An 11,791-nucleotide genomic window follows, 5' to 3' on the forward strand; every position below is an offset into this window, starting at 1 on the left:
TTAGCTATAAAGATGCTACGAGTCAGAGCCCAACATGCTGAAAATGGCTTTTTATGAATGTCAAGGAAACATATACGTATTTTCTATTAACTTTTGGATAATTTCTCTTTTATCCTTGGCTTCAGCCTGTGAACCAGGACGTCTCAGAAGTCATTGAGTTCTCCCAGTGAGACCAGCAGACTGAAGCCTGTGACCAGTGCTCCCAGTTTAATAAATAAATGTTTTATTCTTTCACTTTTTGTGTAAATATCTCAATCTGAAGTATCACGGTATTAATGCAGCTTATGTAATGAAATAAAAATAATTTACTCTGTTACAATTATCTTCACTCTTTGCTAGTTGACATCCTGTAATAAATATTTTTATCTGGAAAAAAGTAAGAAAAATATGTAGTTTAATGTTTGACAGTGGCTGATTTATAAATCTAAAGTCATTTCTCAATAATGTATAAAAAATAAATACAAGAAAAATAATTTGTTTCCTGTCTTGAAACGTTAAATGTACATTAAATTATGGAATTATGTAAATATGTTCTTTAACTAAACACTGTAAAAGTGTCTGTTCATCAATGTCAATATAAAAATGATCAGAATCATTTCTATCAAATAAAAACATCGTGCTCTTTATTCAGAAATGCCCCGAAACAATTAAATAATCACATCAAAAGTTAGAAACTCTCTTTAGTCATTTCTTTGATTGCCAAATATATTAATGTGTGAGAAAATGTGTCAATGACAGGAATTAATTTAAAATACTTTGTAGAACGGCACTTTGAAGTTCGGTCCATTTACCTGTATTAGCTTACTGGCAGAGATGCCACATTCAATATGGCGGACGCTGAGACGTATCGCAGCAACGGGCCGGCCCGCTCCATGACCTATGGCCCGCTCCATGACCTATGACCCGCTCCATGAGGCGTCTACGTATTCATGTCTATAGGTGGCGGTAAATGCACCTTACATTAGTTGCCATCTGCCAATAAAACACAGAAGAAGAAGAAGAAGAAAAATGGGAAACGGCGAGATTGTCTGTGGTTTTATATCCGGTTACATTTTTATAGTAAAGTTTATTTTTAATTAATGAACACATTTCAAACAGTAACAGATTCATGATCCCGCACTGACATGTTTCCCTCCTCTCTGACGACCTAAAGTTCAGAACAGAACCGGGTTTAGAACATACAGACAGCAAGCCGATGACTGAATGTTTATTTGGAAACAAACAATAAAAACTGAAGGGAACAATAAATACTGAGTATTGATTATTGATTGGCAACATGCTGAACATGTAAGGCACATGAGGTCAGCTGACCTTCTGGCACCGGCACACCTGGGCAGGTGAGCCAGAACCATTAGGCCAATCATCTGGCAGCAGCAGCAGGAAGGGGCGGAGTCAGAGCTCATCAGCTCTTCAGCTGCTTCCTCTTCTTCACCAGTTCAGCCAGCATCTTACACCGGGTCACGCAGTCCTCCTGGAACCAGAACGCAGATGGAACCGGGTCAGAACCAGACCACAGAGGGAACCAGAACCGGGTTGCCTCACCTTGGTCTTTCCGGGAACCACCTTGGCGATCCGGTCCCAGCGTTCTGCGGTTCCGCGGGGGAACTGCTGCAGGGCCAGTTCTAGAAGCTTCTGCTGGTTCTGCGTCCAGACGGCCATGTTCTCCTGAAGCTCCGCCTCTTCCTGTTCCTCCACCGCTGCCGCTGGGTCAAAGTCCTTCTGCCGCCGGCCGCGGACCTTCCCCTCCCAACCATCCGCACAGGAACTCTTCTTGTTCCTCTTTCGGAGCACCAGAGCAGCTTCCTCCTCCTCCTCTTCCTCCTCTTCACTGACCCCACCCACTCTCTGAGTGATGATGTCATCCACAGGAAATGACCTCACAGGAAATGGAGGAGACTTTAAATCTGAGAGTTTGACGAGAGCTGGAACATGAGAGAACAGAAGTTCCATCAGAGTTCTGCTGGGTGGAACCAGATGTGAAGGACAGAACCTCAAATTGAGGGAACCTGAAACTGTCTCAGTTGGACCTTAGTGTCACAGCAGAACCCAAAATAAACCCAAATTCCAGGAGCTGAAGAACAGAACCGAGGTACCTGAGGTTTGATTCACATTGTCTTTCATCTGTTTGACTTTGGTTGTCACCTGCAGTAGGAAAAACGATTCAGGTCAGCAACACATGCAGAATCGAATCCACCACAAATGGACTTGGACCGGAACCCATACCGGTCCAGGGGAACCAGGACCAGGTTTCCCTGGACCCTGAGACCAGTGATTTCTTCTGGAAACAGCTTCAGACTCACAGCGGGAACAGATCGTCCGAGTTCCTGGGCAATCTTCTCCCATCGGCCCGGAGTTCCTCCAGGGAATTTCACCATCAACCTGCTGAGGAGGCTCAGGTCATCCTCTGTCCACCCGGACTCCTGGAGGGTAAAGAAGATATGCACTGTATGCCAGGCACAGGGGGCGACACGATACGGGGGCGGCACAATACGGGGCAGCTCGATACAGGGGCGGCACGATAAGGGGGGCGGCTCGATACGGGGCGGCACGATAAGGGGGGCGGCTCGATACGGGGGCAGTTCGATACAGGGGCGGCACGATACGGGGCAGCACGATACGTGGCGGCACGATACGGGGGCGGCACGATAAGGGGGGCGGCGCGATACGGGGGCAGTTCGATACAGGGGCGGCACGATACGTGGCGGCACGATACGGGGGCGGCTCTATAGATGTGGGCACCAAAATGCTGGAGTAATTCCTAGTCACCATTTTCTTTAACAGCAGTTTGAGGAATGACTAAGGTCCTCAGAAAGACAGAGGGACAGGCTGAGGACAACTGTCTCTGTAGTGTTCAGTGTCCCATCAATCGCGTCTCACCTTTTTCTTGGGAGCCTTGGCGTCCTGTAGCCAGTTGTCCATCTGGTCCTCAATGTCCTCGATGGACGTCGTCTGGTCGTAGTTCTGCTGTGTCTCTGGAGGAATGAAAACCGGAAACTCCACTTTGGGTTTCTTCACCTTTGGCCGTTTCTCTCCTGGCAGAACAGAGGCAGAATGGGTTCTGGATCAGGTTCTGGATGGGTTCTGGATCAGGTTCTGGATGGGTTTTAGACTCTTGCAATTTGTTTTAATCTTGTGGGTATATTCAATTGTGTTTTCCTTTGTGTAACCAGGTAGCTGCTGCTGTGCTGCAGATTTCTGCCTCTTGAAAGTCAGATGTGGATCTCAGTGGTTTCACCTGCTGACAGGACAGAAAAGGACAGAAAGGACAGAAAGGTTTTTACTCGGAGCAGCTTCCTGTTGAGCTTCAGCTTCCTGCTTCGTCTGCCGGTAGTCCTCGTAGTACTGCTTCACCTCCTGGAACAGAGACCGGGTCTGAGACCACAACCTGGACCAGAACCAGAGTGAGGTCTGATGAAGACCATGATGATCCTAAGACCTGGACTCAACCTAGGTTCTGGTCCGGTCCAGTCCCCTACCTGTACGGTCTGTGGCAGGTTCTTGAGAGCCAGGTAGAGCCAGATGCTGAGCTTCAGAGGGAGGATGTCCTGCCATTGCGGTCGCTCATGGCTCCTGCAGCAACAATGCAGCAACATCAGAAGGAAGTACGGAAACTATGGCGCAGGTGATGTCACAGCTGTACCTGTCGGAGCGGTCCTGACCGATACACCTGAGCTCCTCGGCGGGTCTGGAGCTCAGCTTCTTCTTCTTCTCCTTTTTTTTCCGACTGAGCAGCTCATCCTGGAAATGTCACATGACATGCTCTGCTCTGATTGGCTGTCTGAGCGCTGCTCTGCTCTGATTGGCTGTCTGAGCGCTGCTCTGCTCTGATTGGCTGTCTCACCAGCTGCTTTTCCAGGTAGATGGACCAGATGACGGCGTAGTGTCCCACAGTGAGGATGAGGAAGAGCAGGAAGCCCAGCTCGGCGTTGCTCATCTTCCTCACGCGCCGGTAGTAGAAGACGGGCTGCCGCCAGTCGGGGAGGCCGTTCTCCAGGATGTCGTCGTACCTGCAGAGACACACCTGGTGACCCGCTGACCTCCAGGGAGGACAGGCATCCCTCGGCTGCCTCACCTTCGCCGTCTGTCCTCGTCCTTCAAAACTTCATAGATGGCCACCAGCTGAGGACGGACAAGGAAGACCATGAGGTTCTGGTTCTGGAGGTCGGGTCCACCCACCTGTCTGAACTGCGTCTCACCTGTCTGAACTGCGTCTCAGCATTTTCATCTTTGTTCTTGTCAGGATGGAGAGTCAGAGACAGGCGACGGTACGCCTTCTTTATGTCTGCTGCCGCCGCGTCCTGCAGGGGGACAGGTGAAGAACAATGAGGCCTGATCTATTGGGTGTAGCTCTATGCTCTGGCTGACGTTGTGCTCCATCAGGGTTTCTCTTGTCGCTGTGGCCAGAGGCAAAACAAAAGCCTCCAGAAATTCAAAATGAAGGTTTTTGTTTTAATATACGAGATATAACTGGCCCATATTTCCACACTTAGTCCAGCCATGATCAGAGTTTGACATTAATTTAGATGTCAAGAAACTATGACAGTTAAAGATGCTTCTGCGATGACAGCATTCACTATAAAGACACCAGTGGAAAGAAAACGACGCCAGCTTTGGAAGAACTCATGTCTGCAGGAATATTTTGCAGTTTCTCTCAGTGGGTTGCTGAGCTTTTATTGTTTTAGAACATTATTAAGATACGTAGCGTGCTACTGACTGCACCCCGCGCTGACTAACTGCATCTTAACACCTAAAATAAAGTTATTAACGTTGAAATGTTGCTAACATGTTAGGTCCATTGTTTTCTTCTGTGATGCTCTCCGGCCAGCTAACAAAGCTAACAAGAAAGAAACTCACCGCCTTGCTGGAAGACGGAACCAAAGCTGAAAACGTCTAAAAACATATTTCTACGTAGATTACCCAAGTCAGACCTTTTGGTAGAGATGAGCTGTTCAGTAGTGACTCGATTCTTTTGAACGGTTCTCTGAACGGCTGGACTCCAGTCTGTTTTTCAAACTTAGCTCTCCTCACATCCACAGCTGCTGCTTCATTTAATTTAAAATTATTTAATTTGGAATAATACAACAGATAAAAACAACTGACAGAAATGTGTGAATAATTTTAATATTTCAGGAGAAGAGGATTTTTGTTTCTATATTTTGATTTGAACAAATATTAATTCTGTCCCCCATTTATTCTTTATTTTACATTAATTTTAGAATCACTAACTGAACTTTCTGAAGCATTTGACAGAAGCTTTGTTACAGTTTATTTTTTACATTTGACCAAAAAAGTCAACCAATTATTTTTGTCAGTTTCTTTATAATTCATCTCCCCCTACCTGCACTGACTGAACAGATTAAAGTTGTTTTTCAATGTCTGACCAGCTGGTGGCGCTGTACTGCTGCAGAGTACAGCGCCACCAGCGCTGTAATTCAGAACAACAGATCTAGAGTCATAGATCTATAGTTACAGATCTAGAGTCAATGCACAGCTTCAGTTATTACAACTAAAACCAGCGATCAGCCCAAAACCTGGGAGTAGTGATGGACTCTGACCTGAACCTTCAGAGCCACATTAAGACAGTCACAAAGTCGGCCTTCTATCACCTGAAGAACATCTCCAGGATCAGAGGACTGATGTCTCAGATCAGAGAAACTCATCCATGCGTTTATCTTCAGCCACATTGATTACTGCAGCAGCGTCTTCACAGGTCTGACTAATAAATCAGTCAAACAGCTGCAGCTGATCCAGAAGCTGCTGCTGCTGTTCTCACTAAAACCAGGAAGATGGAGACATAAGACCAGATCTACAGTCCTACAGCTGTAGCTCAGAGAACAGACTGTAAAATCCTGTTAGTTTATAAATCACTGGACGGTTTAGCACCACAACCATTAAAGATCTGCTGCTGCTGTATCAACCTGCCAGACCCTCAGGTTCTGGTTCTGGTTCTGCTCTGCATCCAGAACCAGAACCAAACGAGGAGAAGCAGCATTCAGCTTCTATGCACCACAGATCTGGAACAAACTTCCAAAAAACGGTAAAACAGCTGAAACACTGACTTCCTTTAAATCCAGACTCCTGGTTAGTTTTATTTGAAACGTGATCAATTTATCGACTTAATGTCTCGTTTTATTGTTGATTCTCTGCTGCATGAATTTGTTTCTGTGTTTATGATGTAAAGCTCTTTGAAAAGCCTGCTGCTGACATGAGCTGTACAGATAATATTAGATTGATTGATTGATTTGGGTCAGACTAGAACTCATCTGTTCTCTCTGACCTTCAACTAAAGATGGAGGAAAACTGCTGCAGCTAAAACTCAATGTTTGGTTTTTATTCACACTATTAGCTTTTGGAATCTCTGCCAATTTATATTTGTCTTATTTTTACTAAATTTGATTTCTAGTTTTCTACTAGTGATGTTTGTTGGAAATGAGCGATAGAAATAAATTATATCTGCTTTCTTAGTTGTTTATAACCCAGTTTAATAAATAATAATAATAATAATAATAAATGTTCCGGAGCTTCTGGGTTTTTAGGCTTCCGCGGCTGTTGGAACCGGACCAGAACATTTGGACCCGAATCTGTTCTCCTGAACCGAGTCCCGAACCTGGGCTTCCCGCCTGGAGGACCAGGGAAAACCTCCGGAACCTCCAGGACCCCGGACGGGTTCTGTGTGGGTTCGTCTCTCCCAAACAGCTGGCAGCAAAACCCGGAGCGTACCGTGACGTGGTGCCGGTCCCGGGTTTCCATGGAGACGGACTCACCTTATCCAGGTGCAGGAATTCGTAGAAGTTCTTCGGAACCTCCTCTACAAGGTCCAGGAGCTCCAGGTCTGCCTCCCAGCCCCGAACCAGAACCAGAACCATGCTCAGGACCAGAGGCCCGCTCAGACCCGCACACACCCGCATCTCCGGGACCAAACGCCGCTGGAGGAGAACCGGACCCGGAACCAGGACCAGAATCGGAACCAGGACCAGGTAACGGGCCGGTGTGGGGAGCAGCTCAGACAGAACCGGAAACTCCGACACGTCCTCGAAGGTTCTGCTGCTTTTCTTCCTGAGCTGATCGAGTTACTGGGTCGGTACCGCCCCCTGCAGGCCTGGAGGAGCCGCTGCGACGGATTCGGAACCTCCCGGACCTCTGGTTTCAGAACCACAACAACAGGAGGAGTCCGGCTCTAGTCTTGGAACAGAACCACCATTCTGGGTCCAAACGGGTCAGAACATAAGTTTCTGATGGTTCCACTGACGGGTCGAGCCACTGAAAACCCAATAAGGCTGACCGGACCGGACCGGATTAGACCTCAGCATCCAAGTGTAAGCAGAATCACAGGACGACCCAACAGAACCTGAGTGAGGCGGGTTAGCAGCCAGGATCTGGTCAGTGTGGACCCAGACACTGGGTTCTGGACCCAGTTTGACCAGCAACATGAATCTGAAACACCAGAACCAATTACAGGGTGTACTTACTTTTACACCATTAAATCATCAAGTTACATTTTTTTATCCATAATATAAAATATGATCTAGAAAAAAAAAGCTAAAGATCGAAACAAAACAGACTCCAAATCAGTCACACTTTGTGAGTTCTGATCCAGTTCTGGTTCTGATCCAGTTCCTTTTTAAAAAGCTTTTGTTGACTCTAGTGTCCATTATTGGGGAGCGGCCGGACAGGGGGGCAAAGGTCATCAGGCCCAGACAGGAACCTGCGACATCCGAGTCGAGAACTGAGGCCTGTTTACATGGGATGTGCTCAACGCCACCACAGAACACTCTGATCTGGTTCTGATCCGGTTCTGATCCAGTCAGCGGCTAACAGCCTTAGCCAGTAAGCCAAGTGGAGGACGTTGGAGGGTTTGGTGGATCGCTGGATCCAGAACATCAGGAGGTTAAATACAACCGCCTCAAACACTCGGTAGCACTCATGGCTGACAAGCCGGATCCGAACACAAGGACTTGGAGAAACTGAAGGACTTGGAGAAACAGGAGGACTTGGAGAAACTGAAGGACTTGGAGAAACTGAAGGACTTGGAGACACTGGACTTTTTGTTTATTTGAATGGGGACAGAGTGAAACAGTTCTGAACATTTATAGCCTTGCTAACTAGCAAAGCCGTAAACAATTTAAAGAACAGCAGGACACAACGTGACATCACACATCTCCAATTAACTTAGCACAGACTGCAGGGAAAAAGGAGTCGTCATGGCGACATCATGGCAACAATGGAGCCGTCACGGTGACATCACGGTGACATCATGGTGACATCATGGTCAGGTACTGGTGGTTCCAGTCAAGTTGGTTCTGCCTGATGGGTCTAGTGAGGTTCTGAGTTCGCCTTCCATCCAATCAGCTGTCTTCTTCAGGCTCCACCCCTCTGGGTTCGTAGAGGTCGGCCAGCTTCCAGAACCTCGAGGCCCACGTCATGAGGAAGGAGAAGTTCTGGTCGGGTTCTGCTGGGCCCGGCGAGCTGATGGAGCTGATGGAGCAGATCGAGCACGCCGCCGAGCCGCGACCATTCCAGGACATCGGCAGAAAGTCAGCAGGGGGCGCCGTGTGGTCCAGGTTTGGCTTCAGCAGCTGGGGCTTTCGGGCCTCCAGGTCAGCGGAACCGCCGGTCGGGTCGGGCCGGTCCAGGTGTCTGAGGGCGGCCATGTTGAAGGCCTTGGTGTCTTCCTCGCCGCCACCTTCGTCATCGTAACAGGCGAAGTTCTCCTGGGCGTCACGCTCTTCATCCTCCACCTCCTCCTGTCGCCTGGACCTGACTGCAGCCGTTACCATGGCAACTCCTGAGGAGGAAGGAGACATTGAAGCGGTCCGGTCTGGTTTCGATCCGACCGGACCGCTTCACTTTGCGTACCCAGGAATGTGAGCAGCCCGGTCAGGACCGCGGCGGTTGCCACAGCAACATGGTGCGGCTCGTCCCGGCTGCAGTGGCGCTGGTTTCCATAGCGATCACAGCGACAGACGGAGACGGTCAGCGTGTTGGTGCTACTGAGGGACGGACGGCCGCTGTCCGCGATCACCACGGCAACCAGGTGGACGGGTTGGTCCCGCAGCCGCAGGCCGGGCTGCAGCGCCAGAACTGAGGCGGTGTTGTCTGCAAGCAGAGAAACGAGTCAGCAGCCGGTTCCGGCCCAGAGTCCCGGCCCGGTTCCGGCCCAGAGTCCCAGGCCCATACCACCGTTGTCAGTCAGGCTGAAGCTGAGGTTTGCATCACTTCCTGCAGGCAGTGAGAACAGGAAATGATGTCCGTCCTCGGGGTCGTCCGGATCCATGGCGCTCAGAATCCCGACGACCTGCAGGAGGAGACGCAGAGGTCAAGAGGTCAGCCGACTCCTCGGCTTCACCCGGGTGAAGCTCACCTGGCCGGGCCGGACGTCCTCGCAGATCAACGTCCGGGACTCGGCACCGAAACTCGGCGGATTGTCGTTAACGTCCGTCACAGAGACCAGAACCAGAGCCGAGCCGGCCTGAGACGGGTCCGCTGCAAACACAAGCACACCTATCAGTTGGCAGCCAATCAGGGCTCCACGCTGCGCACCATGTGACCTACACGTCTCCATGGCGATGATCGTGATGTTGTGCTGAACTCTGACTTCACGGTCCAGAAACCTGCTGGTTCTGATGGTACCGGAACTGCTGTCGATGTCAAAGAATCCTCCGATGTCCGACTTCCTGTCTATGGAGTACCTGAAGACAGAAGGACACAGAGGGACAGGTGGACAGATGGACGGAGCAGGTCCTGAAGCTGTCCACTCCACCAGTACCTAATGGGACTGTTGGACCGGTCCGGGTCGTGGGCCGACACGGCGCCCACACTGGTTCCGACCGGAGCGTCCTCTGACACGGACAGGTGATGGACGGACTCGGAGAAGACAGGGGACTCGTCCTCGTCCTCCACCTGCAGCTGGACCAGAACCTCGTCGTTGAACGGACCGGCCAGCAGGAAGCGGGCGTCCGTCTGCCGGTTGGACGCCTCGACCCGCAGCAAGTAGCTGGACTGGACCTCAAAGTCCAGGCCCTGGGGGACAAACCAGGTCAGAGCCAGGACCGGGTCAGAACTAGAACCAGGGTCCAGAACCAGTACCTTGAGCAGCATCAGCAAACCCTCCTGTGTGTTTGGATCCGTAAGAACCCGGAAGGTTCCCGGTCCATCTCCATCCAGAACCCGGTACTCCACTTCGGCGTTCTGACCCAAGTCCGGGTCCACGGCTTTTATCCGGGCCACCACGGCTGGTGCTGGTACCGACTCCGGAATGCTGAACCGGTAGTTCCCTGTGGGACCGGAGGGGGCGTCATAATGAGCCTGTCCACAGGTCAGAGGTTAGGGTCAGACTCACTGCGGGGGAAGCGCGGTGGGTTGTCGTTGACGTCTGTCAGCGTCACGGTAACCGCCGTGGTTCCGGACAGAGCCCCCCTCCGACCCAACAAGTCCCGGGCCTGGACCACCAGCTGGTACCGGTCCCGAGTCTCCCGGTCCAAGTCCGGGAGCGCGGTCCGCACCACACCTGGAGGACCGGGGGTCAAAGGTCAACAGGCAGAACCACCAGGAAGACAGAGACTTGTAAAGATGAGTGAACCGTGATAACTACAGGATCTGCCTCCCTTCTGTTCCTCAACAGAACCAGCTGGCTGGTACCAAAGGGTTCTGGTAGCAACATCTGGACCAATCAGAGCCAGATTCTGGGTCAGAACCAGGCCCTACCTGTGTTTGGGTCTACAGTGAAGTACGGCCCGCCCTGCAGGAGGCTGTAGACGATCTGGGCCGCGGTTCCGTAGGTTGGGTCGTCGGCGTCGGTCGCCGTCACCGTCACCACAGATGTTCCTGCACACAGACACAGCACTGCCACCCAGAGGCCGCTGAGAGCACTGCGGCCTCAATACATACAGCTTGCACTGTAGTCACAGAACCTTTCACAATAAAAGCATGTCTCTTTCTGAGGTTGCCTCTGACGGGCTGCTAAGCTTCAGGTTCAGGTTGAATTCAGGTCAGGTTCAGTTTAGGTTCTGGTTCTGCAGACTGTCTCACTAACTGTAACCAGAGCAACCAGCAGGACCGGTCCGGACCCACCTGCCGGGGCCCGCTCAGGAACCCTGGCGGCGTAGGGGCCGTCCAGAAACCTGGGAGCGTTGTCATTGATGTCCTGGACTCGGACGGTGAAATGGGACTCGGGCTCCAGCAGCAGTTGGCTGATCCGGTCCCGGACCTGGGCCCGCAGGACGTAGGACGCCTGCAGTTCCCGGTCCAGCCTGCGGGTGGCGTGGATGTCTCCGGTCCGTTCGTCAATGGTGAAGATGGACATCGCTCCGTCGCCACTGAGGTGGTACGTCACCTGACCGTCTCCTCTGTCCAGGTCAGAGTGGAGCTGCAGGGGAAGAGACCAGTTGGCCCAGTTCTGCCACTGCATGTCTTGTCAACAATAATAATGATCAATATTATTGTCATTATTATTAATGATAATAGCATTATTAATAATAGTAAGAATTTATTATTCTTACTATTACTGATTATTAATGACATATTTTAATCCAGGCTCCTGGAGGATTCTGGGAGTTTGCCCAACTGGTCAACATGCGCTTTGTGGACTTGGACCGTGTCCCTCGGGGAGCCCTGCGGGGGGCGCTTCGGGAGTATGAGGTATCTTTGTGTCTTTGGGTTCCCTGTATAACCGGTACCAGAGTCTGGTCCGCTTTGCCAGAGTTCTGACTGGAACACCGGTCTTATGGGAAATTCTGCCCCCTGTGTCGAGAGGTTGCACTGCAGCCAGAGAGGATCCTTTCATGTTCACGGG

General features: G+C 50.7%; 2 protein-coding genes across 4 annotated transcripts; both read right to left on the reverse strand.

The window, feature by feature from the left end:
* Nucleotides 1–1,031: 1,031 nt before the first annotated feature.
* Nucleotides 1,032–7,064, reverse strand: dnajc1 (DnaJ (Hsp40) homolog, subfamily C, member 1). Its single transcript, XM_015018418.1, has 12 exons — nt 6,765–7,064; nt 4,197–4,298; nt 4,073–4,119; nt 3,842–4,007; nt 3,641–3,738; nt 3,477–3,570; nt 3,282–3,354; nt 2,878–3,032; nt 2,301–2,420; nt 2,094–2,142; nt 1,543–1,922; nt 1,032–1,471 (listed from the first exon to the last, which is right to left on the reverse strand). The coding sequence occupies exons 1-12, from the start codon at nt 6,906–6,908 to the stop codon at nt 1,403–1,405; spliced, it is 1,497 nt and encodes a 498-aa protein (XP_014873904.1). The 5' UTR covers nt 6,909–7,064; the 3' UTR covers nt 1,032–1,402.
* A 962-nt stretch (nt 7,065–8,026) lies between these two features.
* Nucleotides 8,027–11,785, reverse strand: LOC106937077 (cadherin-7-like). Of its 3 annotated transcripts, none has more exons than XM_015018412.1 (10): nt 11,071–11,785; nt 10,705–10,824; nt 10,340–10,507; nt 10,087–10,274; nt 9,767–10,020; nt 9,553–9,689; nt 9,362–9,483; nt 9,181–9,295; nt 8,857–9,096; nt 8,027–8,785 (listed from the first exon to the last, which is right to left on the reverse strand). In XM_015018412.1, the coding sequence occupies exons 1-10, from the start codon at nt 11,405–11,407 to the stop codon at nt 8,346–8,348; spliced, it is 2,121 nt and encodes a 706-aa protein (XP_014873898.1). In that variant the 5' UTR covers nt 11,408–11,785; the 3' UTR covers nt 8,027–8,345. The 3 variants fall into 3 exon arrangements, with proteins under 3 accessions (XP_014873898.1, XP_014873897.1, XP_014873896.1); XM_015018411.1 differs by having other exon boundaries at nt 9,178–9,295; XM_015018410.1 differs by having other exon boundaries at nt 9,178–9,295; nt 9,767–10,274.
* Between the last annotated feature and the right edge of the window lie 6 nt (nt 11,786–11,791).

This window comes from Poecilia latipinna, unplaced genomic scaffold (genome assembly GCF_001443285.1).
Source record: "Poecilia latipinna isolate Pla-1442-1.1 unplaced genomic scaffold, P_latipinna-1.0 Scaffold2271, whole genome shotgun sequence".
Classification (NCBI taxonomy): domain Eukaryota; kingdom Metazoa; phylum Chordata; class Actinopteri; order Cyprinodontiformes; family Poeciliidae; genus Poecilia; species Poecilia latipinna.